This window comes from Lethenteron reissneri, chromosome 16 (genome assembly GCF_015708825.2).
Source record: "Lethenteron reissneri isolate LAM-NWPU_2019-01 chromosome 16, ASM1570882v1, whole genome shotgun sequence".
In the NCBI taxonomy this organism is placed as follows: Eukaryota; Metazoa; Chordata; class Hyperoartia; order Petromyzontiformes; family Petromyzontidae; genus Lethenteron; species Lethenteron reissneri.
In genome coordinates this window covers 769,320-796,568 of record NC_083794.1, presented here as the reverse complement: position 1 = coordinate 796,568, position 27,249 = coordinate 769,320, and the positions used below count along the sequence as shown (strand labels likewise).

At 46.0% G+C, this 27,249-nt stretch overlaps 1 protein-coding gene across 5 annotated transcripts in view; it reads left to right on the top strand.

Moving 5' to 3' along the window:
• DIS3L2 (DIS3 like 3'-5' exoribonuclease 2) overlaps positions 1-27,249 on the top strand; it is a 64,929-nt gene that overhangs the window by 20,735 nt on the left and 16,945 nt on the right. For 3 of the 5 annotated variants that reach the window (XM_061552148.1, XM_061552149.1, XM_061552150.1), the window contains exons 5-16: positions 134-235; positions 2,950-3,142; positions 4,807-4,874; positions 9,650-9,912; positions 11,097-11,270; positions 13,350-13,429; positions 15,902-16,014; positions 19,796-19,903; positions 20,747-20,980; positions 22,006-22,085; positions 22,859-23,042; positions 24,052-24,138. In XM_061552148.1, the coding sequence (XP_061408132.1) occupies positions 134-235; positions 2,950-3,142; positions 4,807-4,874; positions 9,650-9,912; positions 11,097-11,270; positions 13,350-13,429; positions 15,902-16,014; positions 19,796-19,903; positions 20,747-20,980; positions 22,006-22,085; positions 22,859-23,042; positions 24,052-24,138 (1,686 nt within the window). The remainder of the gene's footprint in view (positions 1-133; positions 236-2,949; positions 3,143-4,806; positions 4,875-9,649; positions 9,913-11,096; positions 11,271-13,349; positions 13,430-15,901; positions 16,015-19,795; positions 19,904-20,746; positions 20,981-22,005; positions 22,086-22,858; positions 23,043-24,051; positions 24,139-27,249) is intronic. The other 2 variants (XM_061552151.1, XM_061552152.1) reach the window with 2 other exon arrangements.

Genomic DNA, 27,249 nt, shown 5'->3' with positions numbered 1-27,249 from the left:
TGGCTGGGTACTCGCGGGGGACACGGCGAGAACGTTCCCGCATTAGCCCCCAAAATGTTGTTTGTGGAAGTTATTTGTATACTGCATCAGGAGACCGAGTTGCAAAGTGAAATTTTACCGATATTGTTTTTAGGATGGAACCGGTGACATCTTTGTGGATGGGATGGAGAACAGGAACCGAGCTCTGAATGGTGACGTGGTGGTGGTTCAGGTTTACCCAAGAGAACAATGGAAGGTACTCGCTTAATCTCTTCAATACTGCTTCTGGAGTACTCTTATTAAAACATACAGTATGTTTTTGAGACCAATGCTATGTTGGGCAAACAGGATGAATGATCAGCAGGAGAGTAAAAGAACACCAAATAAATATTAAGTACTCCCAAATGCTACTGTCGGTAGTGGCAAAACACGCGTGCCAACAAGGACACTCAATTGATTTTGCTAATGTTGAAGTTCTGTGCAAAACTAGTTACTACTGGCCAAGACTAATTAGAGAATCTATCGAAATTGAGAGTCTCCCTGTATGTCCCTCTCTCTTATGTCTCTTTGTGTGTATGTGTGTGTCTCTCTCTGTGCCACTTTGTGTGTGCGTGTCTCTCTATCAGAATCGGAAAGGGTTTTATTCACCATGAAAGTTTGCATGGACAAGGAATTTATTTTGGCATGGTGCATACATTCAACATATAGGAATCTTGAATCTTAAATAAGTGGTGTACAAGTCTAACTATACTAAAGGTATACTAAAGGTAAAGTCTAACTAATACAAAGGGGCTAAAGTATGTAAAAAAATTTAATAAAACTAAATATAAAATACCTATAATATACAATATAAAAATACAAATAGGGTAACATAGTGCAAATATGGCAAGGTGTCATTGTGCAGATAAAGTGTTAAAGTCAGTGTGAGCCCTTGGCCTTGTTGAAGAGGCCAGCAGCGGATGGGAAGAAACTGTTTTTGTGGCGTGAGGTTTTGGTCCTGATGGACCGCAGCCTTCTGCCGGAGGGGAGTAGCTGGAACAGAGAGTGTCCAGGGTGGGAGGAGTCGGCCATAATATTCCTTGCTCGCCTCAGGGTCCTCGAGAAATGTGTGTGTGTGGGTGTGTCTTTCTGCGTGTGTCTCTGTGTGTGTCTCTCTAGGTGTGTCTCTCTCTGTGTCTCTGTGTGTGTCTCTCTCTGTGTCTCTGTGTGTGCCTCTCTCTGTGTGTGTGTCTGTGTGTGTGGCCTGGTGGGGAGCGGTAGTGTAGCGGTTAGCACGCTGCACTACGAACCTGGCGACCCGGGTTCGATTCCCGCTCACGGCAAACACCAGTGACGATTATCTGAACCGGTCCTGGGCCTCCCCTAGGTCGACTCGGCCTCAAATGAGTACCTGGTGCGGTGTGTAAACATCGCCGCTAGGTAGACAAAGGCGGTCGGGCGTGGTGCTGGCCACCCACCCCCTCGTGTACCGTTCCGGCCTTCATAGGTGCTCGCTAACAGCACTTGCCCCTACAGTCTGTTAAGGCTATACGGGGGATCTTTGATCTTTGTGGCCTGGCACAAGCGTTGTGGTGACGTCACCGCCACTTAGTGGCGAATGGCGGTTGTTGTTGTGTGTGTCTCTGTGTGTGGGTGTGCCTCTCGGTGTGTGTCTCTCTCCTTCCTTCGATGTGGTGTTGTCCCTCGTTTTGTTTCCCTCGTTTTCTAACGAGCTGGACGTCTCACTAGCACAGCCACCGTTGCGTTGGTTCGTTTACATTGACATGCTAATCTCTAACAATACAATGGCCACCTCCTCAGCTCTTCGTCATTGTGGAGGTGCATCAACCACAACCCCCCCCCTTTCCCCCCATCTCGGTTCCATTTTTAGATTTCGGAATCGCTTAGGCACAATCTCTAGCCCCCACCCTCTTGCCCGATGCGGCAAGCGCCTCCCTCCCACCCTCTCGGCTCTATATATAAGGACTTGTTTCAGCAGCCTGTTTCTCTCTCCCACCTGAAGACGATTGCTTGTGTGGCGATCGAAACGTTGTGATCTATTATTTTTTCTATCTTCGTGACTTTACCGAAAGAACCAAAGAGTATGGATTCCTGCAGTCACGAAAGCTTCAAAACTACAAATATTTAGTTAATTGTTAAGCAGGTACTGAGTGTTGTTTAAATGTGTTCGGTGTTTAATACCTGTAATTGTCGTTTAAATATAACATTGCATGAATGAATTGATTTAATTCTGCCAGACATTCCCCGTAACTGGAACGGCTGTCCTCAGTCTGGCTTGGAGAGGTTTTACTCTCTGGCTTCAGCTTGACTCCAGCTCCTTCCGAGTAAGGTGCTGGGTAAACTCCAGCTTGTTCATAATGCAGCTGCTAGAGAACTTATGTTCACACTGTTTCGAGAGCACATCACACCTGCTCTCTTGTCTCTACATTGGCTACCAGTCAAGTATTGAATGGACTATAAGATCCAGCTGCTGACCTACAGGGCTCTCAATTGATTATCCCCACAATATTTCAAGAACTGATCCGTTACTACTCTCCAACGAGGTCCCTGAGATCTTCGTGTCATCTTTTTCAAGTACTCCGAGGTCACGGCTTTGTTCCTGGGATGATCATGCTTTTGCCAGTGCAGCTCCTAGACTATGAAATGCTTTGCCTTTGGTAATAAGACATTCATAGTTGTTTGCGCTATTTAAGTCTGTCTGGAAAACTCACCTCTTTAAATTGACATTACCCCTAGATCTGGCCACTTACCCTGGTTTTGTTTATTTCCTGCTTTACGTACACGGCGCATTGGGATGGATCTAAGGATGTAATGCGCCTGTCAAATCTAAATTATTATTATGACCTACGTTGGATAATTCTAAAAAATCTGATGGCTGTGCCTTCAAGTTCTGAATCAAAATAATGCATCCAATTCTGAAATATGTGCACATTAGAAATTGTGTTCATTATTATGATGTCTTTTTTTCAGAAGGTCACAAGGGTCTTTGATGTCCCGGATATGGAGAATATTTCAAATCCATCGTTGCTTGGGCCTGCCTTAGATATGGCAGCTACCGGGAGCTGTGCGGAACTCGGAGGAATCGATGGTGCTGAAAGTCACGATGAGCAACATTGCAAGGTTTTAGCTTCAGTGGAAAAGCTCGCTGTTTCTGATAAACAGGGTAAATTTGTATACATTTCATAAACACATGTACACAATGAATTCTGCATATGCAGTGCATGTTGTGACAACACATTAAGGTACAACAGCCTATATTTAAATACTAATAATAGTAATGTTTATGTTTAGTGTCATTCATGCAAATTGTAGGTCAGAGAATCGAGTTCCAAGGCAGCCAGATACAGTGCCAACAATTTCCCAAGCTCAATGATCCTATACTGGGATGTTTGTTCAACTCCATTAATACACGTTTACGCAATTATAATAAAAAAAGATGTTTCAACTACAGGAAGGGGATCATGGCCTTCAGTCTAATATATCCCACAGTCGCAATTGAATTGAATACAAAAGCCCATGCTCCAGCAAAGGGTGATTGGCAGCAAAAAGTGTGAAAACAACCCATTATACATTCCAGCAACATTTTTTGTTAAAGAGCAGTTGTCTTCTAAATAATTAAGCTGATAATATGCCTCCTTCACATATCTGTCTCTGCAAATATAAGGTTTTTTTAAACTATCAACGCGCACGTCCTTTGGACGCGACCGCTTATCCGTCCCTCCCAGCCACTTGCAAAACATTTATGCTGGCATAGAGCCCTGTCTCTCCATCCTGCTCTCAACTTCTTTAAACTCTACATTGCAATATTTCTAGATTTCTGTCTCTGGCTCTTTTTATCTATTTTCTCTATTCCTCTGTGCACTATTTTTCTTCTCCCGCCTTCTGTATCCTTCATCCACCCTCTTACCCACTTCCCTCCCCCGATCTCACTCCCTGTTTCTCTCTCACCCTCGCTCTCCTAATTCCCACCTCTCCCTTGCCTGCCCCTAATTCTCTCTCCCACTGCTTCTCACATTCCCTCACTGTCTTCTTTCCATTTTACTCTTTCCTTTATGTTTCATGCCTCTTTTCACCCTCCCAGCCCCTCTCCATTCCTCCCTCACCTCTCTCCTCTTTCTCACTCCCGTCCTCTGTCTCCCTCACTCTTGTATCACCCTCCTCTCTTGCATTTACACGGGATACGCACCAGCTTGGTTTGAGGGTGGGTTGGGGGGGTGAGGCGCCATGTCAGCACAACTCTGGAACCCTTCTCAATGGTATAGAATGTGGGTGATGTCATCTGATCAAAGTGTTACAGGGGTAACAGTGTACAGAGTCCCAGATGTGTATTTGGATTGTGGATTAGTGGAATCAATGAACACTCAGGAAGTGGGCTCTATCTGAACTGGATAGTCGTGTCACAACATTGAAGCTGTTGTAGTTATTTGGCTCTTTGGGTGCTTTAGACACATTGTGTGGATGACAGCCAGGGTGTTAAATTAAAAGATGGAGCAATGAAATCAGTTTGTGTTCAGGCGCGAGGTGGTTTGTTACGTCACAGGATCGTGAGAGGTGATAGCGGCTTTGGGAGACCTCCATCCAGGAGTGGACTGGCCATGGCTGATGATGATTATGGTGATAGGTGTTGACTCCCTAACAGGGGCAGCACTGCCTAAAAGGCACACATTCTTGGAGAAGTAATTGTCTCGCAATGTAAAATGGATTCTATTAAAGGCTTTATGCTTTACATGTTTTCGTCAAAATATCAGAGATGAAGTCTTATTGTTTGTAACGGCCTTCTTAAAGCAATTTTAATTGACTCCTGTTGCTTTTGTCCACATTGCGGAGCTGCAGTTATGAGCGTTACGAGGAGCCATACCCCACTGCCTGATAACTGCCTCCAGAAGACTGCAAAGGTGCTTCCCTGCATTGCACATTCACTTCGTGTCCTATGTCAGATCTACAGCACTAGGGTGTTTGTAGCTGTTATGCATAAAACATCCTCTTCATCTCTTCACCTTTTTATTTGAGAATCCATCCATTCACATTTACTGAGATTCATTATTTCTTGACTTAAAGCTTTCGCGACTGCAGGAATTAATATTCATTGGGTCTTTTGGTAAAGCCACATAGATAGAAAAAAATCATAAAAAATATCACGACGTTTCGATCACAAGACAAGCAATCATCACCAGGTGAAAAAATAGCAGGAGAGCTGCTGAGGCAGGATGTTATAAAGGTTTGAGATGGGTGAGGCCCAAGGGCCATACGCGACGTGGGTGGGGCTAGTGATGACATTTGCATGTAAATGTAAGATTGGGTAAATCGGAGAGCTACCTCCACGAAGACGAAGCTGCGGAGGTGGCTATTGTATTGTGAGAGGTTAGCATGTCAATGTAAGATCGTAGAGCCACCGCCACAGAGGAAAACGAAATGGTGGCTGTGTTAGTGAGACGTTTAACCTGTTAATGTAAAGACATTTAACCTGTTAATGTAACACTAGAGAGGTGAAAATAACTACTAACATCGGTAGGTAGGATGGAAACATCACAGCCAGTTATGAATTAAACTGGTTAATAACATCCTTCCAATGATTGCTCAGTTTGTACCCATCTTCTTGGTTTAAATTGTGTATGTGTTTATAGATCTGGATGGCTTCATGAACTAATCTTTGCTGATAGCCAGTGGGTTTGCAGTGTACCTTCATCTTTGAACAATCAATTTCGTGTGTGCCCACAGCATTAAAACAATGATCAGCCACGGCCGAGGTATTGGTCCTACCGTGTTTAAACATGGTAGGTATTGGTCCTACCATGGACCGGCTCTGGCTCCTGCCACATTGAAGGGTGGACAGTCCTCGACTCGGGGCAGGAGACTACCAAACAACAGGGAGTGGTTCTTCTTCTGAACAAAATAATGAAGGGGGTGTGGGAGTGTGGCAGTGAAGTATTGGAAGCTGTTAGCCCCAGGCTACTTTGGGCTCGCCTTCTAATCAACCGGACGCGAGGAGTGGTGGTCGTGGTTACTTATGCCCCCACCGAAGACGAACATCCGTGGAGGGATGCAGGCAAGGCCGATGAGTCAGATGCCTTCTATGACCTCTTGTCACAGGTGCTAGCTAAAGTGGCCCCTCGGAATAGAGTCATCTTGTTGGGTGACTTCAATGCCCGAGTTGGTCATGATGCTGGCACCTGGTCTGGAGTGATTGGAAGGCATGGGCCAGATCAGCTCAATAACAATGGTAGGAGGCTGCTAGATTTTTGTGCAGCCCATGGGCTTTTAATTACCAATACGCTGTTCCAGCATCAGCGCATCCACACAACATCATGGATGCATGCCGGATCCAAGCAAGAATATCTGCTGGACTACATAGTGACGGAACAGCGGATGCGGGCCCATGTCCTTGACACCAGGACCTACCGTGGAGCTGATCTGCCCTCTGACCATCGATTTGTCATCTGTAAGATGTGCCTCCCATTTTTCCACTCCGGTGGTGGGTGTACACCCAGGACCCCATTCAAATCTAAGGTGGCCTGGTCTCAGCTAGCTGATGAAAGTTGCAAGCTAGAATTTCATCATCGCATGTGGCTGGGGTTGGCATCGTCCCCCACTCCTCCAGATGTCGAGGGTAAATGGGTAAGGTTTAGGACTGTGACTCAGGAAGTTGCAATGACTGCTTTGGGTACGTGGTCCAGACCTCCCCAGAGACCCTGGCTGACAGAGGTGGTGTTCAAGTTGGCTGAGAAAAAGCGATTGGCCCACTCTAATCGTCTGCAGCATCCCATGTCAGAGAATGAGGAGGCTTACCGCAGCCTTCGCTCGAAGGTTCAGAGAGCCGTGAGGCGCTGCAAAGATATGTGGTGGTCTCGGGTTGCTGAGGAGATGGAGTCTTCCTCAATGGCCCGCGATCACAAATCCCTATTTAACTCCATCAAAACAGTAACCAGCAGCGCCACACCTATTACCATTATAAGGGGGAAAAACGGTGATCCAATCTTCGACCCCCAGGAACAGGTTTGCAGATTTGCTGAGCATTTCCTTGAGGTCCTAGGGGAGGGGAAATTCCTTGACATGGAAAACATCGTGGGACAAAGTGGGGATGACCCTGCTGAGGCTGCGGTGCCTCAAATATTGGAGGAAGAAGTCATCCCCTGTTAGTGGCTGGCTGAGTGCCATCTGTTGAGGAAGTACTGAAGGTGATCCAGAGTCTGAGACCAGGAAAGGCACCAGGCAGAGATGATCTCTCAAGCGAAATGCTGAGGGAGGGTGGCGTTTGTGCACAGACTGCCCTTCATGACATCATAACAATAGTCTGGACTACTGGACGGGTTCCGCAGGATTGGAAGGATCCCTTGTGGTCCCCCTCTTTAAGAAGGGGGACCGCACAGACTGTAACAACTACAGGGGCATCTCGTTCCTCAGTGTGCTGGGAAAGGTCCTGGTAAGGATTATTCAACATTTCCTTGCCAGGCACGCTGAGGAGAGGCTTGCAGAGCCTAAATGTGGTTTCAGGAAAGGGCGGTCCTGCACAGATGCCATATTCTCTGTCCGTTTGCTACAGCAGAGGTGTAGGGAATTCCAACCAGACCTACATCTCTGCTGTATTGACCTGGTCAAGGCCTATGATACCATCAGTAGGCCTGGGCTCTGGGTTGTTCTTCGTGCTTTCGGAGTCCCTGACCCTCTGCCCACGATCATTAAGGACCTTCATGATGGTGACCGGGCCCGGGTAAAACTACGTGGCTGGGAGTCGGAGCCATTCCCTGTTCACCTTGGTGTGCGACAGGGATGTCCTCTGATTCCAACATTTAGCATCTTTTTGACCACGTAGTTCGTGAAGCCTTTGATGGCTGTACCAGAGGAATTTCCATCTGGTACAGATACAATGGGAGGCTGATCGATGCCCGGGTGCAGTCAAGGGATGGCTCCCTATTGGTCAACCATGTGATGTATGCCGATAATCTGGTAATTGCCGCTCACTCAGAGGAGGAGTTGGAGGCGCTGCTGCTGAAACTGGAGCATGACACTAAGAGGGTGGGGCCTTTCCATCAGCCCCACCAAAACTAAGCACCTGCCTGGGTATTTTGTACCATCGGGCACTCCACCCCCACAACTCCCAATCGGTTGTGGAGAGAGTGGAGAGTTTCCCATACCTGGGCAGTGTGCTCATGACCGGCTCCGGTTTGACAGCAGAGGGTCTCACTCAGAATCAGTCGAGCGACATTATTTTTTCATCGGTTGCATAACGCTGTGTGGAAGCTACCTGGTCTGTCGCTCCGCACGAAGCTTCAAGTCTTCTCGGCCACAGTCATTCCCTCCCTTCTCTATGCTTGCGAAACGTGGACCCCCCAAATGGAGCATCTTCGCCGATTAGAAACATATAGGCTGGCCTGCCTACGATCCATCCTGGGTTTAACCAGGCTGGATTGTGTGAGGAGCTCACAAATCTTTGAAAGATTTGGGCAAAGTCCCATCGGTGAGCTCCTCCGGCAGGCAAGGCTGCATTGGCTGGGTCAGGTAGCCCGCATGCCCAGTCACCGTATGCCTAAATAGCTTTTGTTTGGCCGGATAGAGGGGGCTAAACGGGCACGGCACGGGCTAGAGAAGAGATGGAGTCATGTGGCACAGGAGGATGTGGAGCTGAGTGGACTTGCCAATGACTTGTACCAGCGGTGTCAAGATCGGCCTCTGTGGAGGAGGCTCGTGAAAGACGCTGCTGGGCAGTTGGAGGCAGTCGCCCTCCAACAACAACGGAGGTCAGAGGAGCGACGCTCACAACAACGAGCGGAGCGCCGAGTGGCTAAAGCACAGCAAGTTGGCACAGTCGGGGGCACAGGTGGTGCATCAGCCAGTCATCTCAGTCAGTTGACCCGTGGCACCTGGGTCTGCCCCGTGACATCCTGCCAGTGGGCATTCGACACTTCACGTGGCCTCAAGGTGCACCTAGCCTAGCACAAGTGTCGTGGTCACGTCACCGCCACTTAGTGGCGAATGGTGGTTGTTGTGGATTGGTAGCTGTGAACCTGACAACATGAGTTTGATTCTTGACCAGCATTGTGAAGTAAGGTCCAACAATCCCCATGATCAACATGGCATTGGGAGGCCTTTATGCAGCAGTGAATTGACAAAGGGCTGTAAATTATCATTTAGTTTTATGTTGTACAAATGTCTGAAAATGTATGTATTTTTAACTTCTTTCACACCGTACGTAGCCAACCGCATTAATCGGAGGTGTCGGGGAAGGACAACAAACTAAATACAAAAGCAGTTCTCAAGAAATGAGTTTTCGATGCCACTTTCTTTGTGGAAACCTGAGTAATATCAAGCTATATAAATAGAGGACCTTTAAAAAATATTAATTTCTTCCTTGGTGGTGGAGTCAATATCCTGGTGTAAGAATTCACTTCCGATGTTAGAACTTCTCCATTTCAACATGTAACGTATGTTTTTATTTTATATATCAGTACAACAATGAACAGGGATTACATATTTATGATTGGCTGGTATAATTTACATGTGCACTGGTGGATCTGGGTCACCAGTAGAGATGAACACTTTGATTTGACTAGAATTCCAAATCCTCAACTTTCCACAATGACAATACAAGGCAATGAATTTATCCATGTCAGATAATACCGCAGATGCGATTATGACGAGACTGCACCGTGAATGCGTCTTTCCTTCTTTGCAGGTGGTTTACATTCTGGAGAAGAAACACTCAAGGGCAGCCACAGGCCATCTCCGGGCCCCGAGCTGCGGCCAAGGCACAGTGGCATCACCTAAAGGCCCCGGCCCCTTCATCCTCTTTTCCCCCCTTGACCACCGCGTGCCCAGGATTCACATTCCCCAGTCTGAGTGCCCGCCCGAATTCCTGGCCCGACCTGGTGACTTTGTGAACACCTTGTTTGTGGCCCGCATAACAGAATGGCCCGAGGATACCAAGATTCCACGAGGGTATGCTCAAAACATACAAACACTTATCTGCTGCATGCTAAAATGTTTTGGGGTGATATTCTGCACTAGAGCAACAAAGCCAAAAACGGTAGCATTGCATGCGATGCGGGCAATCACAGTATGTGTACGTATTCTTGGTTCTTTCGGTAAAGTCACGTAGAAGGGAAATAATAAAATAAAAAACATATTAAAAAAAAATTCTCACGACGTTTCGACTGCAACACAAGCAATCATTATCAGGTGTGAAATCATTTGCTGTGGATTTCTTCTACGTGACTTTACCGAAAGAACCAAGAATATGAATCCCTGCAGTCACGAAAGCTTTAAATCAAAAGTGTGTGTACAATTTAAGATATGAATAGATGCACAAATTACAAAAATTACTAAAAAGTTAATTACTGAAACAGGAAGATTTTATCACAGTTGTGGCTGTTGTCTGATGAGGCTGGTTGTAATTACCAGCAAAAGTCATACTCGAGTTGTAAATGTGGGTTTACTCTACTTGACAAACGGCACATTTATATTTATGCGATCTAACCCAAAATATCTCTATTATGGGTTATCAGAATGTTTACTTGAATATGTATCTATTTTATTGCTCTATGAAGAATATGAAAAAATACGAATAGGTTTTATTGTTTTTGGTAATAAAACAGGTGTTAAGATGTTCAAACACCAAATATAAACCTTTTGCAAGGAATCATGTCTGCATGTACTTGTGGTGAACATACAAACAAAAAATGCTTTTGTTTCTTGCAAAAGGTTTCTATTTGGTGTTTGAAAATCTTAAGACGTGTTATATTGCAGAAAGGGTAAAACCTTTTGATACTGGCAAAAAAGGTTCCATTTTGTAGCTGCTCACCCCAAGCTATAAATGCCCTGAAAGTGCATCGTTGTTGTACTGTTTGCCTCTTGGCATTCTCTGGGCTAACACTGGTGAGACTATGCCCTAAAGAAGGCTGTCACTGGTATAGACCAGTTTCAAAGGCAATATATATATTATCAGAGCATAATATGCCACATAAAATACCAATTAATTTATCAGGCCCATGATTGACTTGGTGTCGTTACTTATTGCTTGTGTTGCATTGTATAATGTCACTGTTTGACTACTCATGCCAAATATTGTCCAGTCACTTACCCGACGAGCCAAGCATGCACGTTCCCTATTGTTTGTGTGACAGATCTCTGGCAAAGAGTCTGGGCGAGGCTGGTGATATAGAACCTGAGACGGAGGGGATGCTCATCGAATATGGCATTGATTTCTCCGAGTTCCCTGATGAAACTCTTCAAAATCTTCCACAAAATCTGCCCTGGACCATCTCAGCAGAGGAGCTGGCCAGGAGAAAGGACCTCAGGTGTTCCAACAGCCTGTTCACAGTTCCCGACACCCCCACACACGGAAATGTTACAGGATTATCATGTACTCTGTTCAACTGGTAAGGCTGTGTTGTGTTACAACACCGAATTACTTTTAGGCATTGTTATTAAGTGAAAACGTGACAAAAGGAAAAACGAAACGTAAAAAAATTACATTGTACAAAATGGGGGTTCATTCCCAATGCAGAGATGTTTACTCTGATGAATGTACCAAATACACTGCTATGTTATCCTCAACACGGTGACATTAGACACCCTACCTGATGATTTGGCATGAGGACATCACTTCTTCATGTCATTATTGCTGAACTTACTATTGCAGTTGGTCCAGGTTGCCATGGAGTTCTCTGCCGACATCTGTCCTGCCACCACCTCGTGCCGTTCTGAAACATTTCCTATCTAAAATGGTGGAGGTCACTTGCCTTCTTGCTCTTCTGCTCTTAGGCTCATCAGTAAAATGTATTTTAAAGTTTTCAAATTGCTTGACTCGCTTCCTGGCATTGATTAGAGATATGCACATTCTGCATGCAAGCATGCACAGCAAATGTAGGGATAGGTAATACCTTTCACGAAACTTATGATCACAGTTTTCAGGCAGAACTGTATGTCCACTTCAACCATTTGTTTATGAATACCAGTGTCTCCATGTGGTTAAGAGTGAATAGACAGGCACAAAACACCCAAGGAGTGTTATGCAGATATCTACAGCAAACCAATTCCTACTCCAGGATACATTACCTTTCTGTCGCACATGTAAATTGCTCTTGAAGGTCATGGGAAACCAAATAATGGACAATTCAGTGGCCAACTTACCATGTGTTTCAGTTATATTTGCAGACAGGTCTTTTATACGATCTAACATAAGATCAGGATCTAGAAAAATAAAAACAAGTTAATAGCAAACCATTATGCCTGAACTTTGTAGACGATGAAAAGGAATGGTATTCAATGGACATTGAAGCAGTCATTCAAGCTCAAAATCCAAGGCCATAATAAAATTATACAAATGATCTAAACCATTTATAGATGGCACAGCTTACACCGAGGTTACACAGAGCAAGGAAGAAAAAATAAATAATAAGAGGTCAGGCTAGAAGGTACGTTCCCACTCAGGCTATTAACAGAAACATTGGAAGATGTCCTTAACCAATTGGATTAGAGATATGGAAGTGTAGTGAGTCCAACTGAGTCGCAGACGTCTTAGGGAGCAACACTTTTATTAACCATTAACACAACATACTCCAGGGCTATTAACACAACATACGCTTGGGTGGTGACCACCCAACTAACCACGCTACGGTGGAACTAGACACGTTTTCACTATCCCGGGTCCGGACCACAAGCTGGGTCCTGGACCGTGTGGCTGGAGGCTTCTTCAAGCTTGACGTGGATCTCCTGCCTCTCCAACAGTTCGAACTCCGAGCCCCTCCCAGAGCCCCCCTTATATCGGGCCAGGCTGGGGCTGGCTCTGCCTCTCGCCCCACCCACCTCGATCTCTCTCGCCCTTGCCCGAAGGCTCTCGAGAGTTATTCTCGGACCATGTGACCACCCATTGGCCCCCTCCACCGGTGGCCCCCCTCCAGTGTCATCCGGTCACGTGTCCCCAGGTCAGCCAGAGTATTATGCCCACAACGTAACCCTAGCTGGCTGACACTCTCTCGCTATCTCAACAGGAGCCCGCACCGCATGCTGTGTGTGCGTGGTGCCACCGCGCTTAACCAGCGCTCACCCAAGCCCCCACTAGGGCTGGTATTACACCCCGTGTCCGGGGTGTACACACAACAGTATACCTCCGGCACCACACAGTGACATTCCCAGTCACTACAGAAGCATACAAATTTTTACAGAAATTACTAACACAGATTTGCTGAAAAAGGAGACAATAACATTGACGACTTTGTCAGATCATTATGTGATCTAACCCAAAAATCTATTACCAATCATATTTTAGTTTTTTTTACGTTACTTTTACTTTTGAATATATTCTTTGGTATAGACGTATAAACATGGATGTGTATGCATATCCTAACTGTACTGCGTTGTCTCACCCTGGTTAGAGAGCTGTGTATATTCTCCATTGACCCAGCGACTGCCCGTGATCTGGATGATGCCCTCTCTTGCGAACGTCTTCCAAATGGTAAACGCTTGTAAATGTGGGAAACTCTTATAATCTTTTTGTTTGAAGTACAATTTGGCTTTTGTTTTTGATTTAGTAACAATATTTGGCAGGTGTCCCCCAACCTGTCACTGTCAACCCTCAAACATCCTTCATGGACCACCATGCACCAATACAATTTTTTTAATGAAATCAAACAATCTTAGCATCTGCAACAGTTCCAATACGCTTAATGTTTTAGGCAACAACCACTTTGTGAAAAATAATACTTTCTATCTATTTTGTTGACACCTCTTCTGAAAACCGATTTCCTTTTCAAATGAGCATTAAGGTAGTGCTCATCTCCTGTTTGCAGCCCTGAGGTAGTAGCGCAAACTCCACGTAATTATGTCAGGGACAAGCCTTTCCATAGGATGACCACTGTTGACTTCCCCAAAAAGTGGTATCTACTTTATTGATCGTGGAGAGATGATGGGCTGAGTCAACCTCCCATCCAGGATTTGAGCTCGCATCCTTCCGATATCGAGCCGCTCACTCTGCCGCTGAGCCAGCTGGCTGGCTGCTCCTATGGCTCCGTGTATGCTCCCCCACGGCCATCTGCAGGGGGGTGGAGTTTTGTGCACACTGCTGGTGTGGGTGGAAATGCACATTACCTCACCGGGAGTCTCGGGCACCATCCTCTCGCTTTTTCATCTTTGCACGATCAGCTGTCAGGGCGGGTCACACATCTGAAATATTGGTTTTCTCATTTCGTCATTAATTTTAAAAAAATCATTTAAGTAATCAAATATATTCTGTTATCTTCTTGGTTCTTTCGGTAAAGTCACGTAGAAGGGAAGTAATAAAATAATGAAAATAAAACATAATAAAACAATTCTCACGACGTTTCGGCCACAACGCAAGCAGCCGTCCTCAGGTGAAAACCAGGTCCATCGAGGCGACAGAGTCTGAATGAAACAGCACACGAGCTTGGAGCATATATATAAGCTGGGCGCATTGACAAAGGAATTTGCGTATCAAAAGGAATTTAGCATATTAGCATATTTATGGGAAATGCAGGAATGTGATTTCCCATAAATATGCTAAATTCCTTTTGATACGCAAATTCCTTTGTCAATGCGCCCAGCTTATATATATGCTCCAAGCTCGTGTGCTGTTTCATTCAGACTCTGTCGCCTCGACGGACCTGGTTTTCACCTGAGGACGGCTGCTTGCGTTGTGGCCGAAACGTCGTGAGAATTGTTTTATTATGTTTTATTTTTATTATTTTATTACTTCCCTTCTACGTGACTTTACCGAAAGAACCAAGAAGATGAATCCCTGCAGTCACCAAAGCTTTAAATCGAAATATTCTGTTATTTCCATGTGATTGTCATGTTTCTTAAGCTGTATTCCCATTTTTATATTTAGAACATCCTCGAACATTCTGCAGGCTGGTATTTCATAAATGACAACTTAACATTTCGTTGAAGTTTATGGAATGGCTGTTAATTCCACGTGTCTCCACAGATTTTCTTTAGGGCTTCATCATTAATTCATTCATTCAAGACACATCCATTAAAACAACTTCATGAAGGGCAACTTTATGAAGATTGAAATTAACGTGCAATTTCATTTGCAATAGATTTTATGAATAAATTAATTCACAGTTGATTTATTTTGTTCATTCCTTGGGAATATAAAATATCATGTGAAAACTGTTTATTCCACCATTTGCTTTTATCACAAAACACCATTTTTTTACTACCCATTGCCCAATGATTTCGATAAATCAACAGAAAATTACTTTTTAGAGTTCTGAAATTGCATTTTAAATCTTTCATGTGATTTATTTTTATATGTTATTGGTGCATAATGGTCCATGAAAATTTAGTCAGGCTTATCAGTGGTGCATAGGTCCAGAATGGTTGGGAACCATGCGTTTCGTGGTGTTTGACTGGTGGATTACCGGCCAGTACGAGCTCTTTTCATATTGTTGATGTCCCTGATGTCCTGGAGGCTCAATCTCTACTCTGCTGTGGCTGTAATTACTGAGGGTTCCACTGTCATCTTGTGGTTACCATTGGCTTACAGGAGGCTCCTCTGCCTTTTCATCATAGTGGTACCGCAACCCCACGCTGTACAGAGACCCCTTTAGCAGCTACTGCAGATGACTCCCATTGTTAACTTTTCTTATCTACCACACCAAAGAGAGGGGGGTTTGTCGTTGTTATTTTAGTAAGCGTATGATGTTGCTGTGTAATCCCAGTTGAGTCAATTGCAGGTAATGTTTTCGCATTGGGTTGTTTGGCCAAGACCAGTTACAATTTACATTTTTTTAGCTATGGGAGGAAACCACAGAATCCAGAGGAAACGGGGAAAGCATATAAACTGCACACAGTAAAGTGCCTGAGTCAGTAATATAACCCAGAGCCCTCATACTGTAAAGCACAAATCTTACCACAGCACTGCCACCCGGCCGTAGTGGGATGTGAATCCTTGTGTTTCATGCAGGTCACCTAAGGGTGGGAGTCCACATTGCGGACGTGAGCTTCTTTGTGAAAGAAGGCACGGCCTTGGACTTGATGGCAGCCGATCGAGCCACCTCCGTCTACCTCGTCCAGAAGGTTCTAGAACAGCGCATGTGAACAGTCCGCCATGTGTGAATACTGTCTGCGCCGTGTGTGAATACCCGGTGTGAACACCGTGTGTAATCACTCCACCCCGTGTGAACACTCCATCCCGTGTGAACACTCCACCCTGTGTGAACACCTCGTGTGAACACTGCGTGTGATCACTCCACCCCGTGTGAACACCCCGTGTGAACACCGCGTGTGATCACTCCACCTCGTGTGATCACCCCGTGTGAACACCGCGTGTGATCACTCCACCTCGTGTGATCACTCCACCCCGTGTGAACACTGCGTGTGATCACTCCACCCCGTGTGAACACCTCGTGTGATCACTCCACCCCGTGTGAACACTGCGTGTGATCACTCCACTTCGTGTGAACACCTCGTGTGATCACTCCACCTCGTGTGAACACTGCGTATGATCACTCCACCCCGTGTGAACACTGCGTGTGATCACTCCACCCCGTGTGAACACTGCGTGTGATCACTCCACCCCGTGTGAACACCTCATGTGATCACTCCACCCCATGTGAACACTCCACCTCGTGTGAACACTCCACCTCATGTGAACACCTCGTGTGAACACTCCACCTCATGTGAACACTGCGTGTGATCACTCCACCTCGTGTGAACACTGCGTGTGATCACTCCACCTCGTGTGAACACTGCGTGTGATCACTCCACCTCGTGTGAACACTGCGTGTGATCACTCCACCTCGTGTGAACACCTCGTGTGATCACTCCACCTCGTGTGAACACTGCGTGTGATCACTCCACCTCGTGTGAACACTGCGTGTGATCACTCCACACCGTGTGATCACTCCACCTCGTGTGAACACCTCGTGTGATCACTCCACCTCATGTGATCACTCCACCCCGTGTGAACACTCCACCCCGTGTGAACACCTCGTGTGATCACTCCACCCCGTGTGAACACTCCACCTCGTGTGAACACTGCGTGTGATCACTCCACCTCGTGTGAACACTGCGTGTGATCACTCCACCTCGTGTGAACACTGCGTGTGATCACTCCACCTCGTGTGAACACTGCGTGTGATCACTCCACCCCGTGTGAACACCTCATGTGATCACTCCACCCCGTGTGATCACTCCACCCCGTGTGAACACTGCGTGTGATCACTCCACCTCGTGTGAACACTGCGTGTGATCACTCCACCTCGTGTGAACACTGCGTGTGATCACTCCACCTCGTGTGAACACTCCACCTCGTGTGATCACTCCACCTCGTGTGAACACTGCGTGTGATCACTCCACCCCGTGTGAACACTGCGTGTGTTCACTCCACCTCGTGTGAACACTGCGTGTGATCACTCCACCTCGTGTGAACACTGCGTGTGATCACTCCACCTCGTGTGAACACTGTGTGTGATCACTCCACCCCGTGTGATCACTCCACCTCGTGTGAACACCTCGTGTGATCACTCCACCCCGTGTGAACACTCCACCCCGTGTGAACACCTCGTGTGATCACTCCACCCCGTGTGATCACTCCACCCCGTGTGAACACCTCGTGTGAACACCGCGTGTGATCACTGCGTGTGATCACTCCACCTCGTGTGAACACTGTGTGTGATCACTCCACCCCGTGTGAACACTGTGTGTGATCACTCCACCCCGTGTGAACACCGCGTGTGATCACTCCACCCCGTGTGAACACCGCGTGTGATCACTCCACCCCGTGTGAACACCACGTGTGATCACTCCACCCCGTGTGAACACTGTGTGTGACCACTCCACCCCATGTGAACACCACGTGCGATCACTCCACCGCGTGTGAACACCACGTGCGATCACTCCACCCCGTGTGAACACTGTGTGTGATCACTCCACCCCGTGTGAACACTGTGTGTGATCACTCCACCCCGTGTGAACACTGTGTGTGATCACTCCACCCCGTGTGAACACCACGTGTGACCACTCCACCCCATGTGATCACTGCGTATGATCACTCCACCCCGTGTGAACACCACGTGCGATCACTCCACCCCGTGTGAACACTGTGTGTGATCACTCCACCCCGTGTGAACACTGCGTATGATCACTCCACCCCGTGTGAACACTGTGTGTGATCACTCCACCCCGTGTGAACACCACGTGTGACCACTCCACCCCGTGTGATCACTGCGTATGATCACTCCACCCCGTGTGAACACTGTGTGTAATCACTCCACCCCGTGTGAACACCACGTGTGACCACTCCACCCCGTGTGATCACTGCGTATGATCACTCCACCCCGTGTGAACACTGTGTGTGACCACTCCACCCCGTGTGATCACTCCACCCCGTGTGAACACCTCGTGTGATCATTCCACCTCATGTGATCACTCCACCCCGTGTGAACACTCCACCCCGTGTGAACACCTCGTGTGATCACTCCACCCCGTGTGAACACCGCGTGTGATCACCTCGTGTGAACACCACGTGTGATCACTCCACCTCGTGTGAACACTGCATATGATCACTCCACCCCGTGTGAACACCGTGTGTGACCACTCCACCCCGTGTGAACACTGCGTGTGATCACTCCACCCCGTGTGATCACTCCACCGCGTGTGAACACTGCGTGTGATCACTCCACCGCGTGTGAACACTGCGTGTGATCACTCCACCTCGTGTGAACACTGCGTGTGATCACTCCACCTCGTGTGAACACCGCGTGCCATCCCTCCGACCCGACGAGTGGACCCCTTGGCACCGTCTCTACTTTTCCCACTCCACATCTCCCTCGCTGCGCCCTTCTCCACCTCTCCATGCATCCCCAGCCCTCTCTCCACTTGTCTTGCACATCTCACCCCACTCATCTCCCAAATGAGAGGTGGGTTGTAGGTATAGTGAGTGGTCAGAGCTGTTTGGAAGAAAACATTGTGAGGCAGCTCCTATTCAGTGAAAATTTTAATGATGTTTGTCAAGTGAGACATTAGATAGAACGCGGTTTCACTCTATCCAATTTTGAGACAAGCAGTCTGTTGCATATATCATTGGCGTAACATTTGATTTAGGCCTTACATATTGACACGACTGAATATTTCAACTATACTATGAGCAACATTGTCGGTTTTGTTTTTACAAGACCCCAGTATGAAGCACGAGCAATAAAAAGAAAAGAGGGCACAGAAATTAGGTTGGGCAGAAGCCTGAAACGCAGCGCTCACACGGGCTGAGGGAGAGGAATGGGCTCGCCACGCCACTAGCGTAGGGACTTCGAATGGGAGCACAGACTTTGTGTAAGGGGAAGGGAAGGTGAGTGAAGAGGAACAAAAGTTAGTGGGAAAAGTTTTGGGGTGGTAAGGGGAGAATTTGCGTACAGTCTGTTCTGCTAAAACGTGTCGTTTTATAACGCGAATTGTATATAACGCGATTAATGTATTAGGGAACACATTTTTTATAACGTGGATGTAAATTGTATATAACGCGATTGAGTGAAGAGAAATCCGCCACGCCAGTAGGAAGAAGCGGTTGTACAGCGACCTCAGCGTGGCATCGCGCAAGGTGGGATGCTGCTGAATGCTTCGAGATGCTACCCACGAGCCGCAGTCTTTGTTCAGCCTACGTACGCATCTCATGTGTTATTGTGGACTGTGTTTTACCCTATATTATATATTATTTATTATAACGCATTTTTCCATAACGCGGTGTTTTTCAGAAACACAGCTACCGCATTATAGGAGAATAGACATGATGCACGTTTATACTTACATTGCAAATTGAATGAGAAGTTGGTCGGTGATAAATAATATTTTTGTATTGTCACAGGTTATCCCAATGCTGCCCCGCTTGCTGTGTGAGGAGCTGTGCAGCCTGAACCCTGACCAGGACCGCTTGGCCTTCTCTGTGATTTGGACCCTGTCGCCACAAGGGAAGGTGCTGCTGACTTGTTTGTTTAATGTCCTCAAGTCCTCTGTGTGTGTGTAATAAATTTTGTCAAGAGCACACGACGGTGTAACTTTTATCTTGGGTGCACTGTGCCATCACAGCACCGTGCTCACTAGATGATGCCATCCACCCTCTGAGAAGTATTGTTAGACAGAGGTGTCCAGCTGTCAGATGAGAGCCGGACAAACCAATGGCATCTTCTGTCATAATTTAGTTTCTCTAGGAATGTGAATAGTAAATTTAAAATAATGAGAAAATTAATGAGACTGGCAGCACCGAATGAATGCAGAATACACCTGCTGTGCAACCGTTTTGATGCCTGTCTTCGCGAGGCCTATCCGCATCACCCCTCAAATGCTATTCTTCATATTGTTGTTTCTTTTTTCTTCCTCGGCACGTTACTAATCATGTAATCTATGGCGATCACCCTTGGGATGGTCTCGTAAAAATAAATACGTCTTTATTCAACAACATCAGGAGCAAATAATAAACACAGCCTTTCAGCAACAGTAAGAACAACTACAACAGTCTCTCTCAACTGCCAAAAGAGCTAGCTTCTAAACGCCCCACGCTGTTGATGTCACATGCAAGCATTCTACAAAGATCTAGCCATGGGGAATTCCATTCTCTACCCAACCTAATGGCACCCACCACCCAACCTTGCCTGTGCTCTCTAGTACATTAAACTCATCCTCGATGGAAACCCCATTGTTATCTCTTACCAGTTCTTGTGTAAGTAGAATGAAGCAGGAACATTGCACTTTGTGTGATCAATTGCGTGTTTAAAGCAACCGAGTCATCAGTCTAATTTCTGTGGACTTCTCTTTTCAGATTATCGATGAGTGGTTTGGCCGGACCGTGATACGTTCGTGTGTAAAGCTGAGCTACGACCATGCTCAAAACATGATCGATGACCCAGGATGGGTGCCAAGTGATGGAGAGTGCCCGCCTATCTCAGGGCGACACCAGCTGAGTGACGTTAAGCGCGCTGTACAAGATTTGCATTCCATTGCACAGGAGCTGCGAAAACAGCGCTTTCAGGATGGAGCCCTGTGCTTGAATCAGGTGACAATTACTTGAAATTCCCAAATCCAGTGTCTATGTAAACATTGTCGTTTATTTTTATTATGTTTTTAAAAGCAGCAGCATCTCAATGTGAAGTGTTCGAGTGAAGACAACACTGACGAAGGAGGAGTGCGGCAGATGGGGGGGGGGGGGGGAATGAGAGCCAAGCCACAAGGGAGAAGATGAGAGAGGCGACCTGAGACCAGTGAGCTCCAGGGCAGCAGTCGGACGTTAGAAATGGGTTTGGGGAAAACTGGGGCCAAAGAGGTTGGGTACAGGTGGCTGGCTGATGAGGCCTAGGGCCAGGCGGAGCCATTGGAGCCCTGTGCTGGTGAGGCCCAGGAGCCGGGCCATTAAAGGTTATATATAATATGCCATTGAATATGTGACATCTTAAGACTACTTTTGAACAATATTACAACCTGAAATATTTGGGTTATCAAATCAGAAATATATTTTCTATGTAACACATCACTTGCCATCGTCTTGACTTATGTCTTGAATATTCTAGTCTGTTAAGATGTCCGTCAGTTTAACACGTAGGCTTTGGTCTTGAACGGCTCACAAGTGATACCATCACATCTACCCCTCTATTTAAGGAACGAAATAGGAGGATTTATCCACAAATCTTGCTGTAACCTGATTAAGCTGGTTGTAATAATGGCAAAACGTCTTACTCAGATTGTAAATGTTGTGGCTTTGCTCTCCAACACACCGGTGTGCTGTACTAGTAACAAATTGGGTTGTTCTGTTTACATGACAAACCTTACTAAATTGGCTGTCGGGTGGTGGCGGGTTTAACGACACATTTATTTACGTTATCTAAATCAGAAAACCTGTATTATGGAAAGATGTCTGTATATGACACCCAAGTAATTAGGTATACAAATTAGCAGAGCATATTTTGAAACCCTTGGTGTGCCACCACTCGTCTTTCCCTTCTCTTAAGTTTTCCAAACTACTTGCGAGGATTTGTGTTTTTTTTTCAGGTAAAAAAATTACTGACAATACATTTTATGTTTTAGGTTAAATTATCCTTCACCTTGGATCGCAACACGGGAATGCCTCAAGGATGTTATGTGTATAGTTACAGAGACAGCAACAAGTAAGTGTTTGCTGAATTTCACCATTATTTAGAAATGTATGCAGATAACAGACATATATTTAGTCTGTTTTGTAACAAACGATTGCTTTAAAATGCATTTAAACATGGACTTGGATATTAAATCTATCAACTGTTATCACAACTTGTACACATTAATTGGACTGAGAGAGGCTGGATAAGTTGTTATAATAGCATATCATTAGGATTTTAATTAATTTCCTGCACATATAATTTTAAGACTAAACAATCTTTGAAGTTTTTTTACAAATGACCATTTTTGGGAAATTTGTATTTCCAAGTATATATAGTTCATTAAACTGTAATCAAGATTTTGGGTTGATTTAAATGTTCAAGACCAAGTTTCCTTAAAGGCCAAGGACGGTTTATATATGTCACACCGTTGCCATCACTTCCTCTCGCAAAATTCCTCAGCTGTGGCTCAGTCAAGCTCTGCACATCCCATTTCCCATGCGAGGTCACAATGAGACATTTCTGGCTTTTAAGTTTCCCCTCAGTTGACGATTCTTGGTTACCCATTCCACTGTGATACCTCTAACATGTTTCAGAAATAAATAAAAAATTTGGTCCGAAATTAAATTGGCAATGCTTTTTTGCATGTTTTGTTTTTTGCTTCCAACTTACTTTCCCTTACCTTCCATACTTTTATTTATTCCTCTGCATGCCACCTATGTTTGAGGGCCAGAATCTTATTTTAGATGTGGGTAAATGCAATACATGGGAACGACATAATACGTTTTCACTTTTCACTCTAGGCTTGTGGAGGAATTCATGCTGCTCGCCAACATGGCAGTAGCTCACAAGATTTACGGAGCGTTCCCAAAACAAGCGCTGCTACGGCGCCACCCTCCTCCACAAAGTAACCTCATCCAGGCCCTGCGCGAATTCTGCACAGAGCTGGGCCTCCAGCTTGACTTCAGCTCAGCAGGGAGTCTCAATGTATACAACTCGAGCACTATTATTCAATGCAAAGTGGATTTCCTCATATTACACAGAATACTTACAAATCTCTTGGATTAACTTTAAATTGCATGTCATTATAAATTACATTGACAAAAGTACCTTTCTATGAAGCATATGAAATCTGGTTGAGGGAGATATAGGAGGGAGGAAAGGACAGAAAGGAGAGGGGCAGGGAGAGAGTGAAAGGTCATGAAAAGGAGAGGAAAGAAAAGTAAACGAGAAAGGGGACGGCGAGGGAACGTGACAAGCAGTGGGAGAGAGGATTAGGGAGCGGCAAGAGAAATTGAGCTGGGAAAGGGAGAGGTGGGAATAAGGAGAGTGAGGGTGAGAGAGAAACAGAGAGAGATAGGCGGAGGGAAATGGGTGAGATACAGTGAATGGAGAAGAAGGGACAGAGGAATGCCAACACCGATAGTAACGGAGACAAAGCGATAAATTAAGATATATTGCGATATGGATCAGAAAATGCAAGAGACATGTGGAGAGAGACAGCGCTCAATATCATAATATTTTTGCTGGCAGGCTGGGAGGAATGGACTGATGGTCACAAACAAAAGAAGTAAAACATTAATGCTCAATACAAACAAAAATACAATGCAACTGTTGGCCAAATATCCCAATGCTGAAAAATATCCTGCAAATTGCTCAATTGGAATTACATATAGCAACATCTCCCCCTACTGCGGAAACCTCACAGGACCCTTCTAAAACAGAGTGAGACCAGCAAAGCTTTCCTTGGTAAGCAAACGTCATAATGAAAATACAGGAAGAAAACCCAAGCAGATGACCCAATGCAATTAGACGATCAAATTAAATATACTGAGTTTAGCTTGGGATAAATGTTGTGGCTGCATTCTTCTAGTACAGTATTTTCAAATGGACACCAATGTTTGGTGTATTTGAATATTGCAATACTTTTAACACATAGTTTAGTCATATTTACAGTGGTGTGATTTTTGGAACAACCCCCCCCCCCCCTCCTCAGGTCAGTTTGAACGAAAGTCTGGCAGGGGACAGGCTTGCTGCTCCGAGGAGAGAAGTTCTTACCCAGATGTGCTCCAAGCCTATGCAGGTCACACTCACATTCACACATTGTACATACGGATGTTTAGTACTGTTCAATATTGGTGTACTCGGCAGCTGGTGCGTATCAATACGTTCTGACCTGCTCCTACTGGACAGTATTATTCTTATATATGAATGTTATTTTTTGTCTGTCTGTCTGTGTGTGTATGGACGCACACTTGCGAAGGATTTGGCTCGAAAACCGTGGGGTATACGTTGAAAAAAGTAGCCAGGTACCACGCCGTAAGCCCCGTGGTGAGCCAGCGCTATTCCGTTTTCCCATTCGTCAACTTTAAAGTACTCTATTTAGCCATTTAGTACTGTTTTCGTTTATTTATTAAATAGCGCATGCTCGCCCATACCAACTCAGACACGTTTGGTGGGGGGGAAGGGCACCTACCAAGTCACATGCATTTGGTGGTGGTGAGGGGGAAATTTTCTTTCGTGTTAAACATGCAATAAAAATACCCAAAACGCTGAGGTAAATTCTTCATAGTGTGATATCCTCTTCTCTCCCCCCCCACCCCGATGTTTGCAGTTACTATAGAGTCGGTAGTTGCTACTGGTATAGGCCATAGATATTACTGCAGAGCTGGCGGTGAGATTGTGGGTGGTGGGGGCGGGTAGCGGCGCAGCCCCCAGTCTGCCAAGGTGCCACCTTGGCCGGTTGGGCAATCTCGGCAAGGCCGGGGGCTCTACCTGGGACTAGGCCTCACCATGGCAATATTATTTAAGTGCAATTTTCTTGCTTTCGCTAAACTCATGTAGATAGAAACCTATTATTAAAACTATTATTTAAATAACTATTTAAATTTTCACCTTGGATATATTAAAATAATGTTTTTGTGTAGACAACTAATATTTAAAATTACCTTGGTTAATATTAATATAATAATGATTGTGTCTAAGTCCTTGTGTGCGTGCGAGTCCATTTCCGTGTCTGCGACGATGTTAGTGTGTGGGTACGTCCATGTGTGTGTGTGCAAGTCGATGTGTGTGTGCGTTAGTCTATATGTGTATGTCAGACAATGTGTGTGTGTAGACAACTAATATTTATAAATTAAGTTGGTAAATTTATGACTAATAATGTGTTTCTTAAGTCCATGTGTGCGTGCGAGTCGATGTGCGTGTCTGCGTCGATGTGTGTGTGTGTGAGAGTCGATGTTTGTGAGTCAATATGTGTATGTCAGTCGATGTGTGTGTGTTAGTCAATGTGTCTGCGTGGCTCAATGTAAGTGTGTAAGTCCATTTCTTTGTGTGTGTGTGTGTAGGTCCATGTGTGTGTGTGAGTCGATTGTGTGTGCGTGAGTCCATATGTGTTGTGTGTAAGTCGATGTGTTTCCATGTGTGTGGATCGATGTATGTATATTAACTCCATCAAAAAAGTAACCTGCAGCGCCACACCTATTACCATCATTAGAGGAAGAAACGGTGATCCAATCTCCGACCCCCAGGAACAGGTTTGCAGATTTGCTGAGCATTTCTGTGAGGTCCTGGGGGAGGGAAATTATCTCAGCCAGGAAAACATCATGGCACAAAGTGGTGATAACCCTGCTGAGGCTGCGGTGCCTCAAATATTGGAAGAGGTCACCCCCTAAACTATGGGGACCTCATTTGCCAGTAAAAATATGATAATTGGTTCTTTACCCTTCTATCTGGCAACAAAACTGACACCTTTTTGCAAGGAGTCATGTTTGCATAGACCGCAATACCTGCAGTCATAATACAAACAAAAGAACATAACTCTGATAATGTGCACATTATCAGAGTTATGTTCTTTTGTTTGTATTATGACTGCAGGTATTGCGGTCTATGCAAACATGACTCCTTGCAAAAAGGTGTCAGTTTTGTTGCCAGATAGAAGGGTAAAGAACCAATTATCAGGTCACCCCCTGTGAGTGGCTGGCTGAGGTGCCAGCTGTTGAGGAAGTACTGAGGGCGATCCGGAGTCTGAGACCAGGGAAGGCACCGGGCAGAGATGATCTCCCAAGCGAAATGCTGAGGGAGGGTGGCGTTTGTGCACAGACTGCCCTATATGACATCATAACAACAGTCTGGACCACTGGACGGGTTCCGCAGGACTGGAAGGATGCCCTGGTGGTCCCCCTCTTTAAGAAGGGGGACCGTACCGACTGTAACAACTACAGGGGCATCTCACTCCTCAGTGTGCCGGGTAAGGTCCTGGCAAGGATTATTCAACATCGCCTTGCTAGGCACGCTGAGGAGAGGCTTGCGGAACCCCAATGCGGTTTCAGGAAAGGGCGGTCCTGCACAGATGCCATATTTTCTGTCCGTCTGCTACAGCAGAGGTGTAGGGAATTCCAAAAAGACCTACATCTCTGCTTTATTGACCTGGTCAAGGCCTATGATACCATCAGTAGGACTGGGCTCTGGGTTGTTCTTCGTGCTTTCGGAGTCCCTGACCCTCTGCTCACGATCATTAAGGACCTTCATGATGGTGAGTGGGCCCGGGTAAAACTACGTGGCCGGGAGTCGGAGCCTTTCCCTGTAAACCTTGGGGTGCGACAGGGATGTCCTCTGGCTCCCACATTATTTAACATCTATTTTGACCGCGTAGTTCGTGAAGCCTTCAATAGCTGTACCGGGGGAATTTCCATTTGGTACAGATATAATGGGAGGCTGATCGACGCCCGGGTGCGATCAAGGGATGGCTCCCTATTGGTCAACCACGTTATGTATGCCGATGATTTGGTAATAGCTGCTCATTCAGAAGAGGAGTTGGAGACGCTGCTGCTGAGACTGGAGCGTGCCACTAAGAGGTGGGGCCTTACCATCAGCCCCACCAAAACTAAGCACCTGCCTGGGTATTTTGTACCATCAGACACTCCACCCCCACAACTCCCAATTGGTGATGGGGCAGTTGTGGAGAGAGTGGAGAGTTTCCCATACCTGGGCAGTGTGCTTATGACCGGCTCCAGTTTATCAGCAGAGGTCTCACTCCGAATCAGTGGAGCGGCAATATCTTTTCATCGGTTGCGTAACGCTGTGTGGAAGCTACCTGGTCTGTCGCTCCGCACGAAGCTTCAGGTCTTCTCGGCCACGGTCATTCCCTCCCTTCTCTACGCTTGCGAGACGTGGACTCCCCTGGTGGAGCATC